The following is a 21,158-nucleotide window of genomic DNA, read 5'->3' on the forward strand; positions in this document are numbered from 1 at the left end:
ACTCTGCCCTGGGAATATAGCCTAAGGTAATGCATTGAACTTTTCTACAGATTTTAAAATAATCAGTCCTAAAACCTCCAAGCATACTGCTACTGTTTGCTATTGAATAATGTTTTCTAGTCCAGGTGTGGTGGTTCATGCCTGTAATCCCAACACTTTGGAATGTTGAGACAAGTGGATCACCTGAAGTGAGGAGTTTGAGACCAGCCTGGCCAACGTGGTGAAACCCTGTCTCTACTAAAAATACAAAAAATTAGCAGGCCATGGTGGAGCATGCCTGTAATCCCAGCTGCTTGGGAGGCTGAGGCAGAAGAATACTTTGATCCTGGGAGGCAGAGGTTGCAGTGAGCTGAGATTGGACCATTGCACTCTAGCCTGGGCTACAAGACTCAAATTCTGTCTCGAAAATACTAATGATAATAATAATGTTTTCTACAAGCCAGGGGTTATTTTGTACTGGGAACTGGTGTGAAGGGATCCACCATGTGTCAGCTTTTGGATTGATGACAGTTATTTCCAGATCATGGAGGTGGGAATGCTTGTTGATCATCTTCTATGTTCTTTGTTATATTGATTGATTTTTTTTAAAAAGCTAGCATTTTTATAACAATAAAGTCATAAAAATAAGTAACTAAAATAAAGTAAAATAATCTAAAAAGGCCAAGCGCGGTGGCTCACACTTGTAATCCCAGCACTTTGGGAGGCCAAGGTGGGTGGATCACGTGAGGTCAGGAGTTCAAGACCAGCCTGGCCAACATGGTGAAACCCCCATCTCTACTGAAAATACAAAAATTAGCCAGACGTGGTGGCAGGCACCTGTAATCCCAGCTACTCAGGAGGTTGAGGCAAGAGAATTTCTTGGACCCGAGAGAAGGTGCTTGCAGTGAGCTGAGATGGCACCATTGCATTCCAGCCTGGGTGACAAGAGCTAAATTCCATCTCAAAACAAAACAAAACCAAAATCTAAATGTAATTGAGTTGAATATTTAAACTTTTAGTTGACATTTCAAATTAGATTCTAATTCCATTTAAAAGAGCATATCATAGAAGCAAATGTACTCATTTATGTTAACTCTGTGGTTTCATTTAAGCAATTTGTTTTGTGAAGGGACAGAAGTCCAACCAGATTTTAACACTGTATAAATATGTATTTATTAATTTAATTACAATGACAATACTCTCAACTCCCCCTTTGAATAAAGGAGAACATCTGATCTGTGTTCTGGGACAGTGTGCCCTATAGGTGTGTGGAAATACCAATGCCCTCAGCTGTGTGGCAGGCTCAGTGGGACCTGGAGTGCAGGAGCCCCTGGGCCATTCACCTCTGGCCACAAAAGTCATTGTCCATTTATTCCCAACTGCTACAGAAATATTATTTTCAGTGGTTGTTATGATGTAAAAGAAAAGAAGCAGATTTATGAAACCTTTACATATAAGTTATGTTAGTAAATAAAGTCTACTTTCTTCTGGCTTAACTAAAAATCTATACTAGTATTTATGCATTTTGTAAAATAAAGATGCCAATTTAAATATTAGGAAGCAAAGCAACTGAGTATTAGGTAAGACAGCCAAGTACAACTGCAGAATTGTAGAGGTTATGGGTTACATGTATAAGAATATTTCATAGCAATAATCTTTTAAGACTCTGTGAAGACACTCCACAGTGAAGCAGAAATTAGAACAGAATTAATAATACTGTGTATGCTCTCATTTCACCAATTTATCAAAACCAGCTTTATGATTCAGGAGGGTGTCTGCTCTTTTGCAATTGGAAGAAAAGAAATAATATTTTATTTTTCGACTCTTAAGATTTTCTTCATTAACAGTATTTCCAAGGCGAAGTAAGGGAGCTGCAAGTAGCACCAACAGAATAAAGCAGTCTTGAGCAGCTTTGAAAAAATGTTCTTAAAATATGGAAAATGGAGCCAGGTGTGGTGGCTCACTCTTGTGATCCGAGAACTTTGGGAGCTTGAGGTGAGAGGATTGCTTGAGGCCAAAAGTTTGAGACCAGCCTGGGCAGCATAGCAAGATCCCCACCGTTACAAAAAATAATAATTTTTTGTTTTAATTAGCTGGATGAGGTGGTGCATGCCTTAGTGTCCCAGTTACTTGGGAGGCTGAGGTAGGAGGAGTTCTTGAGCCTGGGGGTTCAAGTCTGCAGTCAGCTCTGATTGCACCAGTCTTCAAGCCTGGGCAACAAAGTGAGACCTTGTCTCACTATATATATAAATATATATATATATATATATATATATGGATATATATAATATATATAAAAAATACGTATATGGAAAAGGGAAGGGGCCAAGAATATCAAAGACCTTATTGAAGAAGAGGAAAGATATGTGCTTCAAAATATCAGAACTTTTAAAAAGCCACAGCAATTAAGACAGTGTGGTCTTCACAATAAACTGACAGAGGAAACAGAATAGAGAGTTCCCAAACAAATCTCCACAAATTTAATCTTTGATATGTGATGTAGATGACATGGCAGATCAGCAAGGAAAGAAAGGACTTTTCAATAAATAGAATAGAAAAATAATGGTTATTGATATAGGAAACAAAATGAAATTATATTCCTACTTCACTCTATATACAAACATTAAATTCCAGAGGAGCAAAGACTTACATTTCAGAAATAAAACTTTAATACTTTTAGTAGAAAATGTAAGTGAATGAGACACAAAAAGCCATTTAACCATTAAAAAAGATTAGACATTTTGACTATCACAAAATTAAGAACTTTTTACATCAAAAAGTGGAAAGATAGGCTGGGCACGTTGTCTCAAGCCTGGAATCCCAACAGTACATCACCTGAGGTCAGGAGTTTGAGACCAGGCTGGACAACATGGTGAAACCCCGTCTCTGCTAAAAATACAAGAAATTAGCTTGGCATTAGTGGCAGACACCTGTAATCCCAGCTACTTGGGAAGCTGAGGCACGAGAATCATCTGAACCCAGGAGGTGGAGGTTGCAGTGAGCCACTGCACTCCAGCCTGAATAACAGAGCTAGACTCTGTCTCAAAAAAAGAAATAGAAATTAAAAAATAAAAGTAAAAATGTGAAAAGGTAAACTATAAATTAGAATATATTTGCAGTACCTAAAACCTATGAAAGATTAAAATCATATCAACTAAGTATAAGGAGCTCCTATGAATTAATTTTAAAAATAGCAACCTAACAGAAAATTGGGAAAATACATCAATAGGGATTTCACAAAAGAGAAAGCCTGAAAAATGTAAAAAATTTCTCAACCTCATTAGTAATCAGGAGAATGCCCAAGATACTACACATCTATTCTCCCCACAGTAATTAAGAAGTTTGACAATACCAAATGTATTAGTCCACATTCACACTGCTGATAAAGACATACCTGAGATAGGGAAGAAAAAGAGGATTAATTGTATTTAGGGTTCCACATGGTTGAGGAGGCCTCAGAGTTATGGCGGTGGATGAACAGCACTTCTTACATGGCAGTGGCAAGAGAATATGAGAAGGAGGCAAAAGAAGCAAAAGATGAAACCACTGATAAACCCATCAGATCTTGTGAGATTTATTCACTATCACAAGAATAGCATGGGAAAGACCGACCCCAAAGATTCAACTACCTCCCCCTGCTTCCCTCCCCGAACACGTGGGAATTCTGAGCAATACAATTCAAGTTGAGATTTGGGTAGCGACATAGTCAAACCATATTTTTCCACTCTTGGCCCCTCCAAGTCTCATGTCCTCTCCAAATCTCATGTCCTCACATTTCAAAACCTATTATGCCTTCCCAACAGTCCCCCAAAGTCTTAACTCATTTCAGCATTAACCCAAATGTCCACTGTCCAAAGTCTCATCTGAGACAAGGCAAGTCTCTTCTGCCTATGACCCTGTAAAATCCAAATCAAGCTAGTTACTTCCTAGATACAGTGGGGGTACAGGTAATTGAGCAAATGCAGCTGTTCCAAATGGGAGAAATTGGCCAAAACAAAGGGTTTACAGGCCCCATGCCAGTCTGAAATCCAGCAAGGTAGTCAAATTTTAAAGCTCCAAAATGATCTCCATTGACTTCATGTTTCACATCAAGATCATGCTGATGCAAGAGGTGGGCTACCACGGCCTTGGGTAGTTCTGCCTCTGTGGCTTTGCAGGGTATAGCCCACCTCCTGGCTGTTTTCATGGGCTGATGTTGAGTGACTGCAGCTTTTCCAGGCTCACAGTACAAGCCGTCAGTGAATCTACCATTCTGGGGCCTGGAGGAGAGTGGCCCTCTCCTCACAGCTCCACTAGGAAGTGCCCCAGTAGGGACTCTGTGTAGGGTCTCCAACCCCACATTTCCCTTCTGCACAGCCCTAGCAGAGGTTCTCCATCAGAGCCCCACCCCTGCAGCAAACTTCTGCTTGGATATCCCGGTATTTTCGTACATCCTCTGAAATCTAGGTGGGGGATTCCAAACCTCAATTCTTGACTTCTATGCATGTGCAGGCTCAACACCACGTGGAAGCTGCCAAGGCTTGGTGTTTGCACTCTCAAGGCCATGGCCTGAGATCTATGTTGGCCCCTTTCAGCCATGGCTGGAAGGGCTGAAACGCAGAGAACCAAGGCTCTAGGCTGCACACAGCACAGTCAACCTGGGCCCAGCCCAGAAAAACAGTTTTTCCTCCTAGGCCTCCGGGCTTGTGATGGGAGGGGCTGCTGTGATGACCTGTGACATGTCCCGTAGAAATTTTCCCCATTGTTTTGGGGATTAACATTCAGCTTCTTGTTACTTATGCAAATTTCTGCAGACTGCTTGAATTTATCCTCAGAAAATGGGATTTTCTTTTCTATCAATTTGTCAGGCTGCAAATTTTCCAAACTTGTATGCTCTGCTTCCTTTATAAAACTGAAGGCCTTTAGCATCACCCAAGTCACCTCTTGAATGCTTTACTGCTTAGAAATTTCTTCCAGCAGAAAACCTAAATCATCTCCCTCAAGTTCAAAGTTCCACAAATCTCTAGGGCAGGGGCAAAAGGCTGCCATTCTCTTTGCTAAAACATAACAAGAATCACCTTTTCTCCAGTTCCCAACAAGTTCCTCATCTCCATCTGAGACCACCTCAGCCTGGACCTTATTGTTCAAAACACTATCAGCATTTTTGTCAAAGCCATTCAATAAGTCTCTAGGAGGTTCCAAAATTTCCAACTTTTCCAGTGTTCTTCTGAGCCCTCCAAACTGTTCCAGCCTCTGCCTGTTACCAAGTTTCAAAGTTGCTTCCACATTTTTGGTTATCTTTTCAGCAGCACCCCACACCACTGGTATTAATTTACTGTATTATTCCATTTTCACACTGCTGATAAAGACATATCCAAGTCTGAGAAGAAAAAGAGGTTTAAAGAAAAAGAACTGTAATTTGATTTACAGTCCCACATGGTGGGGGAGGCCTCAGAGTCATGGCAGGAGGTGAAAGGGACTTCTTACATGGCAGCAGCAAGAGAAAATGAGGAGGAAGCCAAAGCAGAAACCCCTGATAAACCCATCAGATCTCATGAGGCTTATTCACTATCATGAGAATAGCACAGGAAAGACTGGCCTCCATCATTCAGTTACCTCACCCTGGGTCCCTCCCACAACATGTTGGTATTCTGGGAGATAGAATTCAAGCTGAGATTTGAGTGGGCACACAACCAAACCATATCACCGAATATGGAGAGACTGTGGATCAACAAGATCATCTCAAACTAATACAGGAGGTGAGAGTTTAAATTAGAACAACCACTTTGGAAAACAATTTGGATTATCTTATAAAGTTGAGCATTCTCATATGTTATGGCAAAGTAATTTCTCTACCATAGGCCCTGGAGAAACTCTTGCCCATATGTACCAGAAGTAGTAAAAAAAAAAAAATGCTTATGTAATGCCATTCATAATAGCAAATATATGGAAACAAGCCAGATGTTCATTAATAGGAGAATGGGTAAATTTATAGGAGAATGGGTAAATAAATTATACCCTTAAAAACTAAATAATATGTCATTTAGGGCAATCATATATATGCAATAAAACAATGTTTTTTTAAAGGCAGGGAATCCTAAACATAAATTCAGGATAGTAGTTGCCCTGGGGCTGAATGGTGTAAATCAGGAAAAAGGACAGAGGAGGAGCAGATGTTAGGGTCAGAACCCTAGTTCTTGGGTTGTGTTCTGGGTTCACAAGTGATTACCATATTATTCAAATACATTCAAATACATTTACATAGAGGGCCAGGCACAGACAAGGATGAAATTAGAGCCAAGGTATGCTATGAGCCAAGGAATATGATTGATCAAATTTTGTGCACTTTAAGTCATTTGAAAAAAAGAAAAGCAAAACAACAAAATAATTTTTAAATAATTGAATATAGAGTGCTATGTTCTGAATGGTTCCCCTAAAATTAATCACAATGTTATAGGATTAAGAAGTACGGCCCTTGGGTAGTGACTCAGTCATGAAGGGAGAATCTTCACGAATGGGTTTAGGGTCCTTACACAAGGACTGGAGGGAGTGGGCTTCCCCTGTTTTGCCCTTCCACCTTCTGCCATGTGAGGACATAGTGCATCTCCTCCTGAAGACATAGTGCACAAGGTACCATCTTGGTTGCAAAGACCTGGTCCTCACCAGACACCAATCCTGCTGGCACCTTGATCTTGGACTTCCAGCCTATGGAACTGTGAGAAGTAATTTCTCTTCTTCAGAAATTACCCAGTCTATTGTATTTTCTTATACAGTAGCACAAACTCATGAAGGCATAATGCCTCTTGTCATTTTCTTCTACAATTTTCTTTGTTGCCTCTTTAGCACTGGGTCATTTTATATTTGATCCTTCATAATATCTCTTACTTTTGGTTTTTCACATTTGTGTTCCAAGTGTATTCTTAGATACATATTTTTCACTGTTTATTAGTATCCAGGTCAGAAAGTCCAGGATACATTCTTTTAAGGGTTTAGTTTCTGCAGCAATGAAGTATTAATGCCTCCTGTAAACTAGGTATTTCCTTTCCAATTGTAACTGCCATCTAGAAGCAAAGAGGAATTACAGGCTATGAGTGTGTGTGAGGTTGATATTTAGTGTATCTAGAGTATGGTTAAATGCTGGTTTTTAATCACACAAATACTTCAATTGCTTGGTGCACCAGGGTATCAGTTGCTAGTTATCTCTGTATTTATCCATGCTGTTACAGAGGGAAAGTACAGACCGTGAGGTTGGATCAGTTGTCATACCCATATTTGGGGAGCTTTGATTTTTTTAACCTTCATCTGCTTAACTGTCACACGTAGCAGCTCAGGTGAAAAGTACTTTTATTGTGGGGACTTTCCCTTAGTGCTCTATGGTGCACAAGAGCAGACCTATGTAGAAGCATTTAAGTATTTTGTGCATCAACAGGACAATTAAAGGAATAAATTCTCATTGTATCTTTCAGCCCCTGAAGACAAAACCACAGTGACAGTAATTAGGTCAAGCCATTGTATTCAGAGAGAGTCAGCCTTGGTCTTTGAGAGTGAGTCCCCTTTACCCCACTGTCAAGACTCACTGAGCAGATGGGAAAGTTCAGGTGGAACATGCAGTGAATAGCAAACACGGTGGGGGGCGCTCACTGTCATGCACTGCCATGCTTGCCATGGTCAGCAGACCTGTCTTCTACTTGACAACAGGCAGGTTGAGAAACATTTTCTTGGAGAGTTTCTTGATTCTTGCCAGTTGTGGCAGGATGGACTGACTTAGAGCAGCTCAGGAAGGTTGTTAACACAGAAGCAAAAGGTGAATTGTACTCCTCAGCAGGCCCATGTTAGAGCAGCAGGTACTTGAAGCCTCAGCCACTCCTGGGACACAACATAATTCCCCTAATGATTTGAAATTTGGTGGAGAGTGGGTCGCTAATCCCTGTGTCCAGGGACAAAAAGAGACATAAACAGCAAAAAGTTATAAAATAAGTGTGCCTAACATCTGCTTATTGCGGGAGGTAGGGATTTAAGATATAAGAATTTAGCTGCAGGAGCAAACACACACCTGTAATCTCAGCACTTTGGGAGGCCAACACAGGAGGACAGTTTGAGCCCAGGAGTTTGACATGAGCCAGGCAACATAGTAAGTCCCCATTTGTACAAAAATGTTTTTGGAGAAAAGTAGTTGAGTGTGGGGGCACATGCCTGTAGTCCCAGGTATGTGGGAGGCTGAGACAAGAAAATCACTTCAGCCTGGGAGATGGAGGCTGCAGTGAACTCTGATCACCACAATGTAAGTCAGCCTGTGAGTCTGGAGACCCGACCTGGCGCCTTGAAGGGGGGTCCCCCTGCACCGGTAGAAGTTGGCTCAAGGAGGTTCTGAAAACAGGACTCCCGGGGGTCCAGCCCTGGAGGACCCGAAGCTCCCACTCCCATAACGACCTCTACTACATCCACGCTCCAGCCGCCACTGCTACTGCCACAGAACCCCCGCCACGTGTCGCCGAACCTTTTTAAAGGGGCCACAGCCAGAGTTTGAAGAGCAAAGCAGGAGTCGGCCTGGGGAATGCGCATGCGGGAGGCACGAGCCCATTCCCCTGTGACGGTGGTTCCAACGGTTGGCTGAGGACGATTCCCTGAGCCTTGTCAAAGCAGGAGCCTTCCGTGGCAGTGAGTCAGTGTCGAGACTCCAGCCGGACCAATCCAGGGGGTCGACAAAACAGATTCGGGACATTATGCTACACAGAGGGGCTACCAGGATGCAGAAACAGCAGATGGAGTCCGGGGAAAGCGGGGTGGCATCCCAGCCTCAGGCCTGCCAGTACGGTGTTCAGGTGAGCCTCCAAAGTCATGCCCCTGGTGATCTCGAGGACAGGTTTGTCTGTGTGCCGAAGGACTACTCTCTCACCCGAGGGTCATTCTCCCAAAGAGCAGAGACCCGCAGCCTCAGTGATTGCCTGGGGGTGTGTGTCTCTCTGCCACTGCTGTATGTCTGGTGCGTGTGTCTCCCATTCTCTCTTCTCTCTCTGTCACTCACTCTCTGTCTGTTTCTCTCACTTTCTCTGTCTCTGTGTGTGTGTGAGCCCGTGTGCGTGTGTGTTTATGTGCCCAGTGCGTTACAAAGCGATCTCTTGCATGTCAGCGTGTCTTTAGTGGGCCCCAGTCTGCGTCTCTGCCTGGGTCATGTGGCCGGTTGTCAATCATTTCCGCGGCAGTTCCACTTTGGCTTTCTGAAGACCTCGACAATGCGAAAAGCGTCGGTCTCAGAGAAACTGAAATTTCATCCCGATCCTGAGCTGCCTCTTTTCTAGAATCAAGATGACCACACTCCAACAACAACAACAAAAAAACAAAAACAAACAAACAAACAAAAAAAAACTACAAGGAGCTAACTGTTTTCCAGTAGGGGAGGACACCAGTGTGAAAGGAGATGGTTCTATCTCCTCACGGCTCTTCTCTGAGAAATGAAGCCATGCTACGAATCAATCTTCAAGAGAAGCTGAAAACGGGACATAACAAGGATGCCTGTCAATGGAAAGCAAGCCTCTCAGGACAAGTCACCCGTTTGGCACTCCTCCCCTTATGCCCTTGGAGGTGGTTTCCAGTTGTTCCACGGTTTCCAAGGCTTCCAGTGTTGCTGGTTTCCAGGACTGGGGCTGGGTGCAGGAGAGGTGGAGTAAGGGCTACCTGGGCGGTGGAGGGTTGGAAGTAGGGTGAATTTTGGAGAAACCTCTTTGCTCCTCGGGCAGGCATTTCAAAATGGGGCTTCGGTCAGGCACGGGGCCCCTCGTGGTTCCCAGGGGTACTTTGATATTCCTTGTCATTGATGAAAACGTCACTTATTCCGCCTTCCACCGGGCACAAGCCTGAACACCACCGTTTGTTTCGCCGTCGCCCCTTATGCCTCCGGTGACACACAATCAAATCATCTGCCATGAGACACGCCACTACCACGCGTGATCCCATGGACTCCACGTTGGATTCACCCCTTTTCCTGTTTGCACGTGTCCTGGAAAGAGCGGTCGGCTTTCCGGAGGCCCAGAGCTTTTAGAAGCCGGGCACTCCACTGCTCTTCCAAAGGAGGAGGGAGGCAGACGGCTAATGGATCAGTGAACTTTCAGCTGAAAACACGCCTTGAGACCCATGGGATAGATCTGTGCTGCAGAGAGGTCTTGCCTGCCTCATCAGATGTGGTGAGCCCATCCTATCTCACTCGGAGGGAGCCAAAATCGGATCTGAACGGGAGTCCCCAGAAGCCAGTAGGCGCCCTGAAACTCCCCATCCCTCCGTGGAAGTCGGCTCAAGGAGGTCCGGAGGACAGGACTCCTGGGGGCTTGGCCCTGGGACAGGACATCCGCGGCCCTCTCTCCCACGCTGCCCCAAACCGGGCCCCGGATCCAGCAGCCACCACGGCTGAGGCAGGAGACTAGCTGACACCACACAACCTAGGCCTAATTTAAAGCGGACACAGCCTGAGAGCCAGGAGCGGAGACCGAGTCGGCCCAGCCAAAGCGCATGCGCGAGGCACGAGCGGCTCTTCCCTTCACAGTGCTTCCCACGGTTGTCTTAGAAACTGATCGCTGAGGGTTGGCAAAGCAGAAGCCCTCCGTGGCAGTGCTTGGGTGGCAGGGCTCTGAGGCTCCGGCCTGACCTCTCCACGAGGTCGACGGGAACGTCTCCGGATGCCAGGAGTCGCAAAGGGCCGACCAGGATGAGCAAACCCCAGGCGGAGTCCGGGGGAAGCAGCACGGCATCCCAGCCTCAGGCCTGTCTGGTCGCTGTTGGGGTGAGTCTCCCCAAAAGTCGTGCCGCCGTCATCTCGAGGACAGGTCGGCCTGCATGCCCCTGGGCTGTTCTCTCACCCGAGGGTCGTTCTCGTCCACAGCAGAACCCCGCAGCCTCAGGGGTTGCCTGGAGGTGTGTGTTTCAATACCTCTGCTGTATGACTCTGTGTGTGTGTGTGTGTGTGTGTGTGTGTATGCGCGTGTCTGTGTGTCTGTCTGTGTCTCTGTGTGTGTCTCCCATTCTCTCTTCTATCTCTGTCTCTCAGTCTCTGTGTCTTTCTTTCCCTCTCTCTGTCGGTCAGTGTGTGTGTGCCCTTGTGCGTGTGTGTCTTTGGACGAATGTGCCCTGTGCACCACAAAGCGATTTCTGGCATGTCGGCCTGTCTTTGCTGAGCCTCTTTCTGCGTCTCTGCCTGGGTCATGAGGCCGGTTGTCAATCGTTTTCGCCGCCGCGGATCCACTTTGGGTGTGTGAAGGCCTGGCCCACGTGAGGAGATGTATCGGTCACGGAGCAATTGAAATCTCATCCCCATCATGAGCTGCCTCTTTTCTAAGATCAAGATGACCACACAGCAACCAAGGAAAAGAGCCCCACCAGAGCTCTTTGTCCTGCAGTAGCGGAGCAGAACCACATCAGAGAAGATGGCTGTATCTTTTCACGGTTCTTCTCTGAGGAATGAAGCCACACCACGATACCGTGTAGAAGAAGAAGCCGGGAATGGGAGATGGCAACAATCTCTGTCCCTGGAATGCTGGCCTCTCTGGACAAGCCACCCTTTTGGAACCCCTCCACTTATGCCCCTGGCGGTGGCACGGCGCTGTATCCTGCCGGGGCTCTGGCCTCTGCTCTATCCTTCCTCTTGTTCTGCCTCACGTGTTTCTCAGGGGCCTGGATGCCTCTCGCTCTGGCCAAATGTCTTCAACAAAGATGACTTCCCAGTGCGTCAGGGACACACTTCCTGCAGATCCGTGTCATGATTGTATCTCTCTCCAAACGTCTTTCTGCTTCATTGGGCAGGTCTCATGACCCTGGATTTCTTGGCTTCCATACGTGTCTCAGACAGGGAAGCTTCCTTGTTCTCCAGGTTTCTCCTCATGGGTGGGTGGATTGCCTAGAATGAGCGCTAGGCGAGCGTGACTGGCCTTGTCTTCTAGGACAGGTGGTGTCGCATTTCCTCTGCACTTCCTGTCTCATTCTTGAGGGACCTCCTGTCCTCTGCTCCTGGGTGGACTGATTCCCGTGATCTTGTGGCCGAAACGAATGTCAGGGAACCAGAGGGACTGGGCTGGGGCTGGGGCTGGGGCTGGGGCTGGGGCTGGGGCTGGGTGCAGGGGAAGTTGCGTCAGGGCTACCAGGGAGGAGGAGGGTTGGGTGTGGGGCGAATTCTGCAGAAACTTCTTTGCTCCTCTGATAGGCATTTGAAAACCTGGCTTGGGTCAGGCACAGGCCCCCCACCCACCGAATCCCAGGTGTTCTTTGATTTCCCTTGGCATTGACCGAAGGGTCACTTGTTCCCGCCTTCCACTGGCCCATACCTGGACACCACCGTTTGTTTCGCCGTCTCCCAATATGCCTCCGGTGACACACATTCACACCATCTGCTGTGGGATACGCCAGTGCCACGCGTGGTCACATGGTCTCCACCTCGGCTTCGCCCCTGTTCCTGCCTGCACGTGGCCTATAAAGCGCGGTCGGCTTTCCGGAGCCCCAGGGCTTTTAGAAGCGGGGCAGGCCCCTGCTCTTTCGAAGGAGGAGCGAGGCCGAGGGCTGATGGATCAGTGAAGGTTCAGCTGACGCTGCGCCTTGAGACCTATGGGATCATTGTGTGCTTCAGTGAGGCCCTGCCTGCCTCACCAGATGTGGTGAGCCCATCCTATCTCACTGGGAGGGGGCCAAAATCGGATCTGAACGGGAGTCCCCAGAACACAGCACGCGTCTTGAAGCTCCCCTTCCCTCGGTGGAAGTCGGCTCAAGGGGATCCTGAGGGCGGACTGCTGGGGGTTTGGCCCTGGGACAGTGAACTGGCGGCCCCCTCTCCCACGGCGTCCCAAGCTGGACCCCGTATCCACACGCCGCCACGGCTGCAGAGGGAGCCTCGCTGCAGCCGCGCAGAGGGGGCATTATTTAAAGGGGACGCACCCTGTCTGCCAGGAGCGGAGCGCGAGTCGGTCCAGCCAATACGCATGCGCGAGGCGCGAGCGGCTTCTGCCGTCACAGTGCTTCCCACGGTTGTCTTAGAAACCGGTCCCTGAGGCTCGGCAAAGCAGGAGCCCTCCGCCGCAGTGCTTGGGTGGCGGGGCCCTGAGGCTCCGGCCTGACATCTCTACAGGGTCGACGGGAACGTCTCCGGTTGGCAGGATTCGCAAAGGGCCGACCAGGATGAGCAAACCCCAGGCGGAGTCCGGGGGAAGCAGCACGGCATTCCAGCCTCAGGCCTGCCCGGAGCTGTTGGGGTGAGTCTCCCCAAATGTCGTGCCGCCGTCATCTCGAGGACAGGTCGGCCTGCGTGCCCCTGGGCTGTTCTCTCACCCGAGGGTCGTTCTCGTCGACAGCAGAACCCCGCAGCCTCAGAGGTTGCCTGGAGGGGTGTGTTTCAATGCCTCTGCTGTATGACCCTGCGTGTGTGTGTGTGTGTGTGTGTGTGTGTGTCTCCCATTCTCTCTTCTCTCTCTGTCTCTCAGTCTCTGTGTCTTTCTTTCCCTCTCTCTGTCGGTTAGTGTGTGTGTGCCCTTGTGCAAAGATGACTTCCCAGTGCGTCAGGGACACACTTCCTGCAGATCCGTGTCATGATTGTATCTCTCTCCAAGCGTCTTTCTGCTCCATTGGGCAGGTCTCATGACCCTGGATTTCTTGGCTTCCATACGTGTCTCAGACAGGGAAGCTTCCTTGTTCTCCAGGTTTCTCCTCATGGGTGGGTGGATTGCCTAGAATGAGCGCTAGGCGACCGTGACTGGCCTTGTCTTCTAGGATAGCTGGTGTCGCATTTCCTCTGCACTTCCTCTCATTGTTGAGGGACATCCTCTCCTCTGCTCCTGTGTGGACTGACTCCCTTGATCTTGTGGCCGAAACGAAAGTCAGGGAACCAGAGGGACTGGGCTGGGGCTGGGGCTGGGGCTGGGGCTGTGGCTGGGTGCAGGGGAAGTTGCGTCAGGGCTACCAGGGAGGAGGAGTGTTGGATGTGGGGCGAATTCTGCAGAAACTTCTTTGCTCCTCTGATAGGCATTTGAAAACCTGGCTTGGGTCAGGCACAGGCCCCCCACCCACCGAATCCCAGGTGTTCTTTGATTTCCCTTGGCATTGACCGAAGGGTCACTTGTTCCCGCCTTCCACTGGCCCGTACCTGGACACCACCGTTTGTTTCGCCGTCTCCCGATATGCCCCCGGTGACACACATTCACACCATCTGCTGTGGGATACGCCAGTGCCACGCGTGGTCTCATGGTCTCCACCGCGGATTCGCCCCTGTTCCTGCCCGCACGTGTCGTGTAAAGCGCGGTCGGCTTTCCGGAGCCCCAGGGCTTTTAGAAGCGGGGCAGGCCCCTGCTCTTTCGAAGGAGGAGGGAGGCAGTGGGCTGATGGATCAGTGAAGGTTCAGCTGACGCTGCGCCTTGAGACCTATGGGATCATTCTGTGCTGCAGCGAGGCCCTGCCTGCCTCACCAGATGTGGTGAGCCCATCCTATCTCACTGGGAGGGGGCCAAAATCGGATCTGAACGGGAGTCCCCAGAACACAGCAGGCGTCCTGAAGCTCCCCTTCCCTTGGTGGAAGTCCGCTCAAGGGGATCCTGAGGGCGGACTGCTGGGGGTTTGGCCCTGGGACAGGGAACCGGCGGCCCCCTCTCCCACGGCGTCCCAAGCTGGACCCCGTATCCACACGCCGCCACGGCTGCAGCGGGAGCCTCGCTGCAGCCGCGCAGAGGGGGCATTATTTAAAGGGGACGCAGCCTGACTGCCAGGAGCGGAGCGCGAGTCCGTCCAGCCAATGCGCATGCGCGAGGCGCCAGCGGCTTCTGCCGTCACAGTGCTTCCCACGGTTGTCTTAGAAACCGGTCCCTGAGGCTCGGCAAAGCAGGAGCCCTTCGCGGCAGTGCTTGGGTGGCGGGGCTCTGACGCTCCGGCCTGACATCTCTATGGGATCGACGGGAATGTCTCCGGTTGGCAGGATTCGCAAAGGGCTGACCAGGATGAGGAAACCCCAGGCGGAGTCCGGGGGAAGCAGCACGGCATTCCAGCCTCAGGCCTGCCCGGACGCTGTTGGGGTGAGTCTCCCCAAAAGTCGTGCCGCCGTCATCTCGAGGACAGGTCGGCCTGTGTGCCCCTGGGCTGTTCTCTCACCCGAGGGTCGTTCTCGTCGACAGCAGAACCCCGCCGCCTCGGAGGTTGCCTGGAGGGGTGTGTTTCAATGCCTCTGCTGTATGACTCTGTGTGTGTGTGTGTGTGTGTGTGCGTGTGTGTGTGTGTGTGTGTGTGTCTCCCATTCTCTCTTCTCTCTCTGTCTCTCAGTCTCTGTGTCTTTCTTTCCCTCTCTCTGTCGGTTAGTGTGTGTGTGTGCCCTTGTGCGTGTGTGTCTTTGGACGAATGTGCCCTGTGCACCACAAAGCGATTTCTGGCATGTCGGCCTGTCTTTGCTGAGCCTCTTTCTGCGTCTCTGCCTGGGTCATGAGGCCGGTTGTTAATCGTTTTCGCCGCCGTCGATCCGCTTTGTGTGTGTGAAGGCCTGACCCACGTGAGGAGATGCATCCGGTCCCGGAGCAATTGAAATCTCATCCCCAACATGGGTTGCCTCTTCTAAAATCAAGATGACCACACAGCAACCAAGGAAAAGAGCCCCACAGGAGCTCTTTGTCCTGCAGTAGGGGAGCAGACCCACATCAGAGAAGATGGTTGTATCTTTTCACGGCTCTTCTCTGAGAAATGAAACCAAACCACGATACCGTGTAGAAGAAGCAGCCGGGAATGGGAGATGGCAACATTCCCTGTCACTGGAACGCTGGCGTCTCTGGACAAGCCAACCTTCTAGAACCCCTCCCCTTATGCCCGCGGATGTTGCATGGTGCTGTATCCTGCCTCGGCTCTGGCTTCTGCTCTGTCCTCCCTCTTGCTCTGTCTTCCCTCTGCTCTTTCCTTCCTCTTGCTCCTTCTTAGCTGTCCTCCCTCTTGCTCTGCCTCCCCTGGCCTAGATGCCTATCTCTCTTGCCTAATGTGTTCCCTGTCTGTCAGGGACTTCCCAGTCCTTGACTTCCCAGTCTGTCAGGGAGACACTTCCCGAAGATCCCTGTCATGATTGTTTCTCTCTCCAAACCTGTTTCTGCTTGATTAGGCAGGTCTGATGACCGTAGAACTCTTCGCTTCCATAAATTTATCCGGCAGGAAAGCTTGCTTGTTTCCATGTTTCCCCTCATGGGTTGGTGGAATGCCTAGAATGAGCGCCAGGCGACCGTGAATGGCCTTGTCTTCTTGCACGGATCGTGTCGCATTTCCTCTGTACTTCCTGTCTCATTCTTGAGGGACATCCTCTCCTCTACTCCTGTGTGGACTGGCTCCCTAGATCTTTTGGCTGTACCGAATGTCAGGGAACCAAAGGGACTTGGCTGGGTCTGGGTCTGGGTCTGGGTCTGGGGCTGGGGCTGGGTCTGGGGCTGGTGCTGGAGCTTGGTGCAGGGGACGTTTTGTGAGGGCTACCTGGGTGATGGAGCTTTGGCGGTGCGGTGAGTTTTGCAGAAACCTGTTTGCTCCTCTGGCATTAATTTCAAAATGTGGCTCCAGTCAGTCACAGGCCCCCTCCTCGTTCCCGGGAATTCTTCAATTTTCCATTGCTGTGATGGAAGTGTCACTTTTTCCCCCCTTCCACTGGGCACATATCTAGACACCACGTTTGTTTTGGTGTTGCCCCACATTCCTCTGGTTACACACATTCATGCCATCTGCTGTGGGATGGGCCAGTGCCACGTGTCGTCGCATGGTCTCCACCTGGGATTTGTCCCTTTTCCTGTTTGCACGTGTCCTGTAAATTGCTGTCGACTTCCGGAGCCCCAGGGCTTTTAGAAGCCGGGCAGGCTAGTGCTCTTTCAAAGGAGGAGGGAGGCAGAGAGCTGTTGGATCAGTGAATTTTGAGCTGACGACACGCCTTGAGACCCATGGGATCATTCTGTGCTGCAACGAGGCCCTGCCTGCCTCACCAGATGTGGTGAGCCCATCCTATCTCACTCGGAGGGGGCCAAAATCGGATCTGAAGGGGAGTCCCGAGAACCCAGCAGGCGTCCTGAAGCTCCCCCTCCCTCGGTGGAAGTCGCCTTAAGAAGGTCCGGAGGACAGGACTCCTGGGGGTTTGGCCCTGGGACAGGACACCCGCGGCACCCTCTCCCAGGCTGCCCCAAACTGGACCCCGGATCCAGTCGCTGCAGAGGCTTCAACAGGAGCCCCTCTGCTACCGCGAAGTTGCCATTGTTTAAAGGAGCAGCAGCCTGACTTCCAGCACCAGAGCTTTAGTCGGCCCAGCCAATGTGCCTCCGCAAGGCTCTAGCTGACTGTCTCTTCACAGTGATTTCCACTGTTGTCTTAATATCCAGTCCCTGAATTTTGGCATAGCAGGAGTTCTCCATGGCTGTGCTTCGGTGAAGGGGCTTCGTGCCTCCGGCCTGTCTTGCAGGAGTTTTAATACCCTTCCCATTGTGTGCTAGCTCCTTGCTAGGACCAAGATGATGGCATCCCCGCCAAGGACAAAGGCCTCACAGGTGCTCATTGTCCACTCGCAGGAGTGTGCCCACAGACCTTCAAGAAGACGGTTCTCACTCCTCTCGCCCTTTGCCCTCATTGAGAAATCTACCCAAAGCTATACACTGGGATGGAGAAGGAAGATGGCAACAAGATGGGGCAAGCATGTCTGTCACTCAAACACTGGCCTTCCTCGCCAAGTCACCCATTTGGCACTTTTTCCTGGATGCTAGTGATAGTGGCATTGTGTTGTGACATTGGCCTCTGCTGTGTCCTCCCTCTTGCTCTGTCTGCCCAGCTCCTGTGAAGCCTAGAGGCTTCTTAGTCTGGCTCAATGTCTTCAACAAAGAACACTTCCCAGTCCATTAGGGAGAAATTTCGTTGGGGTCCCTTTTATGATTGCTTCCCTCTCCAAACCGATTTCTGGATGATAGGGTGTGATGATCCTGGAGTTCTGGGCTTCCGTACCTGTCTTGGACAGGGAAGCTCCCTTGGTCTGCATGTCCCAAGTAATTGCTTCATGGTCAGTCCAGGAAGAGCGGGAAGCAACCCCACCATGGCTGACCTTTGCCTTCAAGGAAAGTTAGTGTTACATCCCACTTGCCCTTCCTCTCTCATTCCTGAGGGCCATCCGGTTCCTCTGCTCCTGGGGAAAGTGCCTTCAGGCACTGAATCTTTTGGCTGCCACGGATGTCAAGGAGCCAAAGGGACTGGGTTTTGCTGGGTGCAGGGGAGGTGGAGTCAGGGGTACCTACAGGTGGCGGGATGTCGGTGCGGTGTAGTTTGTCGAAACCTCTTGGCCCCTCTGGCAGTCATCCCTGAATGTGGCTTGGACTCAGGCACAGGCCCTGTCTCACAGCTTTTCTAGTGTGCTTGGCTTTTCCTTGGATTTGTGTGGGAGGTCCCAGTGACCCACCTGCGCACACCTGGACGTCACTATCCGTCTCAGCATCGCCCCATACTGCAATCAAAGACACACACTGACTCCATCTGCTCTTGGGAAACATTAGTGCCACGTGTGGTCACATTGGCTCCATCTTGGACTCGCCTCTGTCTGTCCTTGCACATGCCGCGGAAAGCAGTGTCAGGATGCCAGAGTCCCGGACCTTGGAGATGAAGTCAGGCCACTGCTCCACCTAGGAAGGAGGGAGGCGGTGGCCTCATAGGTCAGTGCATTTTCAGCTGACAGTACACCTTGCAGCCCTTAGGATCTTTCTGTGCCCCAGTGAGACCCTTCCCGCCTCACTGCATTGTAACCCCATTCCTGATCACCCCGTGCGATCCATAGTCAGATTTGAAGAGGAGTCCAGAGAGCCCAGCCGCACCCTGAAACTCCTCCTCCACAGGGAACCAAAGAAGAAGACCGATCAAGAAAGTCCTGATGACAGGACCTCTATGGGTCCAACCCTTAGGTCTCCCCCAGGACCCTCTCGTAGTCCTCTTCCCACCCGCGGCTTCAGACTGCGCTGCCGCCGCCACCGCTGCCCCAGTCCCCTCAGCCGCGCGTCGCCGCCATTTTTTAAAGGATCAGCAGCCTGACTCTCCGGAGCAAGCGGAGATTCGGCCTCGCCAGTGCGCAAGCGCAAGGCCTGAGCCACCGCTTTGGTCCTAGTGATTGCCACCTTTGCCCGGGGATGGGTCCCTGAGACTTTGCGAAGTAGGAGCCCCGTGTGATAGTGCGTCAGAGTCGGGTCTGAGAGCAGTCCTGGCCACGGCATTAACAGGATGGTCTCCGGAGCCTGGGATTCTCCGAGGGTCGACCACCAGGAAAAAACCTCAGAAGGAAGAAACCTCAGGCGTATCGCTAGGGCGGCAGCACGAGATCCCAGCCTCAGGCCTGGATTCGGGGAGGGTCGACGAGACCCCTCTCCCAGACTTCACTTCACCCACCGCCGCCCCAGTCCCCGCAGCCGCCGCTCCGGGATCATTTTTCTTTTCTTTCTTTTTTTTTTTTATTATAGTCGGAGTCTCACTCTGTCACTCAGTCGAGTGCAGTGGCGAGATCTCAGCTGACTGCAAACTCTGCCGCCCAGGTTCAAGTGATTCTCTTGCCTCCACCTCCCGGGTATCTAGGACTAGAGGGATTAGTCAGAGTCGGGGCTAAGACCAGTCCTGGCCAGGGCATCAATAGGATGGTCTCTGGAGGCCGGGATTCACGGAGGGTCGTCCAGGAGGAAGAAACTGCCGGCAGAGGGCCGGGGAAGCAGCGCGGGATCCCAGCCTCAGGCCTGCACGGACGGTGTGCCAGTGAGTCTCTTCAAAAAAGGAGAGGTTTGCTTATGTGTCCGTGGGCTGCTCTCTCACCAGTGGGTTGTAGTCGTGGAGAGCAGAACCCTGAAAATTCAGGGGCTGCCGAGGGTAGGTGTTACCGTGCCACTGCTGTATGTCTTTGTGCGTTTGTGTGTGTGCGTACGTCTCTCTCTTGTTTCTCTCTCTCCCCTTTCTCACTCTTTTGCTCTGTGTCCGTCTGTGGGTGCATGTGTGTGTGTTGGGACACATGTGCCCTGTGCGCCAGAGGTCAGTATCGTCTACGTCCGCCTTTCTTGTGGTCAGCCTCTCCCCGCGTCTCTGCCTGGCTTGTGTGGCCGGTTGTCAGTCATTTTTCCGGCGGCTCCAGTTTAGGTTTGTGAAGGTCCAGATGAGGTGGGGAGCTGCGTCTCTCTCGTAAGAATTTAAATCACCTCCTCACCCTGAGAGGCCTCTTTTCTAGGATTAAGGCCTCTACCCCCCAGTCAAGGATAAAAGCCTCACCGGAGGAGCAGTGCGGAGCGACCTGAAAGAAGATGGTTCTCGTTCGTCTCTCTCTTTCATTTTCTTGAGAAATCTAGCCACAGGGTAACACAGGTTTTGAGAGGATGGGAACAGGAGGTGGCAAGGATCTGTGAGTGCGCAGGCTGTGTTTCACATATCATTAAACATAGTCTAGTGAGGGTTCTGCAGATAGCTGGCGTTTAAGTTTGTTTTATTGAATCAAGGAAAAGAAAAAATGCTGAGAAAAAAATGACACATTTTGCCTGCCAACCCATCTGACTGTTACAAGTTTAATAGTAATTTTAATTTATCTTCAATTGTAAAGATCCTTGGCAGTGATACCGAATTTCCTAAGATAGCCTTGCTTTATATTGTATGATTAAGATGTCATGCATATCAGAGTATCTGGAAATTCTTCCCAACGTCCTTGACATAGGTGATTAATCACATTCCCAAAATAACATACCAAAACGAATAACAGAAAATCATTTTAAGTTGTGGTTGCCTCATGAACAAAACATTTCATGTGTGTCTGGCACTCTTCTGGGCACAGATTTCATCTTAACCTAAGTATTGAAATGCTTGTGCCCTTTGATTAATTTTTCTATGTAAATACTTTGATAATAAGCTACATTGAGGCCGAGTGCAGTGGCTCACACCTCTAATCCCAGTTCTTTGGGAGGCTGAGGCCAGCGGATCACGAAGTCAGGCGATCAAGACCATCCTGGCCAACACGGTGAAATGCTGTCTCTTCAAATATACAAAGAATTAGCCAGGTGAGGCCAGACTCTGGCTTATGCCTGTAATTCCACACTTTGGGAGGCCGAGGAGGGTATATCACCTAAGGTCAGGGGTTCGAGACCAGTCTGCCCAACATGGCAAAACCCTGTTTCTAATAAAAATACAAAAAATTAGCCGGGTGTGGTGGCAGGTGCCTGTAATCCCAGCTACTCGGGAGGCTG

At 50.1% G+C, this 21,158-nt stretch overlaps 1 protein-coding gene across 1 annotated transcript in view; it reads left to right on the forward strand.

Annotated features, from left to right (window-relative positions):
* Nucleotides 1-14,747: 14,747 nt before the first annotated feature.
* LOC129017989 (protein FAM182B-like) overlaps nucleotides 14,748-21,158 on the forward strand; it is a 789,280-nt gene continuing 782,869 nt past the window's right edge. The window contains exon 1 of the mRNA XM_063656022.1: nucleotides 14,748-14,990. Within this exon, the coding sequence (XP_063512092.1) occupies nucleotides 14,862-14,990 (129 nt within the window). The 5' untranslated portion in view covers nucleotides 14,748-14,861. The remainder of the gene's footprint in view (nucleotides 14,991-21,158) is intronic.

The sequence above is a fragment of the Pongo pygmaeus genome, chromosome 19 (assembly GCF_028885625.2).
Source record: "Pongo pygmaeus isolate AG05252 chromosome 19, NHGRI_mPonPyg2-v2.0_pri, whole genome shotgun sequence".
Lineage (NCBI taxonomy): Eukaryota > Metazoa > Chordata > Mammalia > Primates > Hominidae > Pongo > Pongo pygmaeus.